Source organism: Triticum dicoccoides, chromosome 4A, assembly GCF_002162155.2.
Source record: "Triticum dicoccoides isolate Atlit2015 ecotype Zavitan chromosome 4A, WEW_v2.0, whole genome shotgun sequence".
Classification (NCBI taxonomy): domain Eukaryota; kingdom Viridiplantae; phylum Streptophyta; class Magnoliopsida; order Poales; family Poaceae; genus Triticum; species Triticum dicoccoides.
In genome coordinates this window covers 496,610,919-496,615,586 of record NC_041386.1, presented here as the reverse complement: position 1 = coordinate 496,615,586, position 4,668 = coordinate 496,610,919, and the positions used below count along the sequence as shown (strand labels likewise).

At 46.4% G+C, this 4,668-nt stretch overlaps 1 protein-coding gene across 1 annotated transcript in view; it reads right to left on the bottom strand.

Moving 5' to 3' along the window:
• Nucleotides 1-469: 469 nt before the first annotated feature.
• LOC119283576 (F-box/FBD/LRR-repeat protein At1g13570-like) overlaps nucleotides 470-4,668 on the bottom strand; it is a 7,189-nt gene continuing 2,990 nt past the window's right edge. The window contains exons 2-4 of the mRNA XM_037563057.1: nucleotides 1,111-1,254; nucleotides 623-1,017; nucleotides 470-533 (exon numbers count right to left, since the gene is read on the bottom strand). Of these exons, the coding sequence (XP_037418954.1) occupies nucleotides 470-533; nucleotides 623-1,017; nucleotides 1,111-1,254 (603 nt within the window). The remainder of the gene's footprint in view (nucleotides 534-622; nucleotides 1,018-1,110; nucleotides 1,255-4,668) is intronic.

Here is a 4,668-nt window from a genome sequence, read left to right as displayed (position 1 = left end):
GTAGATAGACAAGGTGTGTACACAACGTGAAGCAACTTGGTACAGCAGCCACAAGGTGCATAAACTAGACATAAAAGGGTGCTTGAAAACTGACAAACAGAGTACTGTGCAGAAAATATGAACATACAAGAAGCAGAGCAATCATACAATAAAATGCGTAGTAGCTTTGTGCAAAGTCAAAACTGAGAAACATGCAACCCTAGCATTATGAATATCAAGGCTCACAGTTGGCCAATTATATCTAGTTGTCATGCAGTTGAAACTTGCAAGATATAGCATCCCCAGAATTCATCTAGCTCAAGCAACCTTGTTACATAGCTGCACATAAAGCTTCATATATCATGATCGAAGAACTCAGAAATCGACCCAGAGTGAAATACTAAAATACACTGCTAGATGGTCATGATAAATCATGATGACAGGCAATATGCAACCAGCAAGTAATAAAACATGCTGCCAGATGGTCATGTTATACAATACCACTACTAGTTACCCCAGCAATTAAAGCTAATCCTTCTAGTAAAATCTGATAACTATCCAATGTTCAGATAACATATGCAGAACAATTCTAGAGCAGTGCACTACATGTAGATACTGGAAAACAATATTACGAACCATGTACCTTGGAATGATTTTAACTGTTGCAAAAGGGTCATCATCAGAAAACTTTGCCCCTCGCTTGAAGGTCCAGCGACTGAGTCCCTCAGGACCGGTGCTCACGTAGAAAAGGACCTCAAATTCACTGGCAAAATTTCCAATTCTCATATTCACCACACTGGATATCATCTCATCCTCGGACCTTGAAGTGAAGCTTGGATTGGCCAACGAAATGACTGCTTGATTTAAAGCATATGTACTCTTGAAGAAGTACCGAAGGAATGAAAGCTCATATTGCTCCCCCCGGAACTCCCTGAATGTCATCACCCTGATGCGCAGCAGCACATTGACGATGGGGCCAGCCTCATCTTCCCAGAACTTGAGGTTGAGCTTGTCAGTGGGTTGATCACATTTTGCAGACTGCAAATTGTTCAACTCAGTGAACATTTCAGGAAGTGATGGATCATGCAGTAGCAGGCAGCAACAGAAAGAAAATGCAAAGCTAGAAAGTACCGTAATATGCAGCGCCTCGACATTGGGAAAGCATCCGAGGAAGGCTGGCATCATCTTGATGTCTTTGTGAACTCCAAAACACACATGCAAACTCAGAATTTTGACGGTTGTGAGCATCATGCTTGGGCTCGCCTCCACTCCAGGCTGGAATGCACTCAATTCAACAGAAAAAAAATATCACACATTTATCGGCTTTGCTAGAACTCATCTAGCTGAGTTTTAGTTATGTCTCATTCACTTTTATAGCCATTGGATTGATACTATAAGATGCATACTATAAGATGCGTGTGTGCTGATGTGGTTTGTGACAGCGAGTTATTCTTGTCCTCTGTAATTTAGCTTGGGGTTTTCACTTGTGTAAAACTGTAACAAATAAAGCAGGGCATGTAGCATAGGTGTAGCTCATGTCCTGGGCACTGTTGACATGCTCTGCACACGTATAGCAGGCATGGGCAAGGTGATAGTGTCGTGCTGTACTGCACGACCTGGACACACGCAGTGAGCGTGAGGCTGTAAAGGAGAGAGCAGTGTGTAGCTTCTCCTCACTTCAGTCATAAACCAAAAAATAACAAAAACGAACTCAGCACAAAGTTAGTGCTGGGGGGAAACCATCGAGTACCTGGTGTGCATCCTTCTCCGGTTGATTTCCTGCTGCTGATTCTTCTCCGACGACCCAAGATCCGAGTCCCGTGTGTGTCCACCGTTAGAAAGGGAGACGAGCGAGACTTTGGGCCTGTCATTTGGCACCAGAGCCGAAGTTAGGAGCTAGGAGAAGGAGATGGCGCCGACGCCGCAGGAGGAGGCGGAAGCCGCCGAGGCGGAAGCGGCCAAGGCGGAAGCCTCCAAGGCGTTGGCTGATGCGGGGAAGGGGGCTGCTGACAAGGCGGATGCGAAGACTGCCGGCAGCAGCGAGCTGCTACCGTTGGCGGTGTCGGTAGCGCAGAGCGGGCGGCCGCGCGGGCCGCTCGTGTGGCCGCAGCTGACGAAGACGAACTACTCCATCTGGGTGATAAAGATGAGGGTGGCGATGCAGTCAGCGCGCATCTGGGAGGCGGTGGAGCGGACGGCCGTGGATTATGAGGTAGATCGAGAGGCCCTGTACGCCATCTACCAGAGCGTGCCGGATTCCTTCATGCCGTCCCTCGCTGGCAAGGACTCGGCAAAGGCGGCGTGGGAAACCATCCGCGCAGCGCACGTCGGTCACGACCGCGTGCAGCAGGCGAGCCTTCAGGCGATGAGGCTTGAGTTCGAGCAGCTCAAGATGGGTGACGCCGAGGCCGTCGACGACTTCGCAGCACGGCTGAACACCCTGGTAGCCAAGCTGCGGACACTTGGTGACATGGTCACTGAACTGCGGTCAGTTCAGAAATTTCTTCAGGCTGCTCCTGCAAGGTATATGCAAATTGTGACTTCAATAGAGCAATGTGTTCCGTTAAACACACTTTCTGTGGAGGACTTAATTGGGCGATACAAGGCATATGATGAGCGTGTTCGTATGAGATTTGGTGATCCACAAGAAGGGGAACACTTGATGTTCTCAAGGTCACAATGGCAGAAGTATGAGGAGAAGAAGAAAGGAGGTGATCGAGCTAGCAGTAGCTCAAGGAAGAACAGTGAACAGGGGAAGCCAAAAACTGAAGGGCAGTCCAGTGATTCACAGAAGAGCGACTGGAAATTTGACATTAGGAAAGTCAAATGCCACAACTGTGATAGGAAAGGGCATTTTAAAAGAGATTGCACGCAGCCTAAGAAACAGAGAGCACTTCTTGCTCAGCAAGATGGGGGTGATGATGGCCCAGCCCTGCTTATGATGCAAACATGTTCTTTGTCACATGGAGAAGAAAAACATCAAAGTGAAGTTTTTCTGATTGAAGACAAGGTACAGCTCCAGGTCTGTAACGAAAACAGAGAAACTGGAAGTTGGTACCTAGACACGGGAGCAAGCAACCATATGTGTGGCTGTGAACAAAAATTCAGTGAAATTGATCCAAGTGTTACTGGAAGAGTAAAGTTTGGGGATGGATCGACAGTGAAAATACACGGCCTAGGTACTGTGCTCTTCCAATGCAAAAATGGGGAGCATAGGGCACTAACCAATGTGTATTTCATACCAGCTCTGAAGAGTAACATTATAAGTATTGGTCAATTGTCTGAACGTGGCTGCAAGATGATAATTGAGGATGATTATCTTCAGATCTTCGATACTGAGAGGAAGTTGTTGGCAAATGTGAAGCGAACACGGAATAGACTCTATATCCTAGATCTGATTATGGCTAAGCCCGTGTGTCTGAAAGCTAGTACTGGTGATGAAGCATGGAAGTGGCACGCGAGATATGGACACTTAAACTTCAAGGCACTTAGGGAGTTAGCAAGAAAAGGGATGGTAAAGGGGTTACCATGTATTGATCACATTGATCAAATCTGTGATGGATGCCTCATCAGCAAGCAGAGGCGTGCATCATTCCCAAAAGCAACTTCTTACAGAGCAAAGAAGCCTTTGGTGTTAGTTCATGGAGACTTGTGTGGCCCAATCTCACCAGCTACACCTGCAGGAAAAAGGTATTTCCTATTGCTTGTAGATGATCACAGCAGATACATGTGGGTAGTGCTCCTGAAGACGAAAGATCAAGCGCTAGATGCTTTCAAATTGGTGAAAAACCAAGCAGAGAAACAAGCTGAATCAAGCCTCAAGTCATTGAGAACAGACAGGGGTGGGGAATTCAATTCCAAAGAGTTCAAGGCATATTGTGGGGAAAATGGAATCATTCATTATATGACAGCACCTTACTCACCTCAGCAGAATGGGGTTGTGGAGAGGAGAAATCAAACAGTGGTTAGCATGGCAAGAAGTTTATTAAAAAGCAAAAATGTACCTGGAAAGTTCTGGGGTGAAGCAGTGGCCACGGCTGTGTATTTATTGAACAGAGCGCCAACGAAAAGCTTGACCAATATTACACCTTATGAGGCCTGGAAAAACAAGAAGCCAAGCGTCCAGCACCTGAGAACATTTGGTTCAGTTGCTTATGCCAAGGTAACCAAACCACATCTGCCAAAGCTTGCTGATCGAAGTGTCAAAACGGTAATGCTTGGTTATGAAACTAATGCAAAAGCTTATCGACTGTATGATCCGGTCAACAAGCAGCTCCTAGTCTCACGTGATGTTATATTTGATGAAAATGCTCAGTGGGACTGGAGTTCTATGCAACATCAAGAAGATGAAAGCTCAGATGCAGAGTTTGCTGTATTCTACCCTGAAGATGAAAATACTGAAACAAGGGAATTTTCAGAAGTGCCGAAACAGGGGGAGGAAGTGCATGGTGATGCTGATCTTGGCTCACCACACACACCTGCAGCTCAAACAACATCAGGAGAAGACACATTCTCAACCCCGCTTGCAGCACCAGCAAGAGGCGTTGGTAGTGTTGATGGGGATGAGACAGGAGCAGCAGCATCTACAAGTGCTGGACCACAAGGCTATAGAAATCTGCAAGAATTGCTAGATCAGACTGAACCATATGAACTTATTGATTCAGATTTATGCATGTTGAGTGCAGAGGA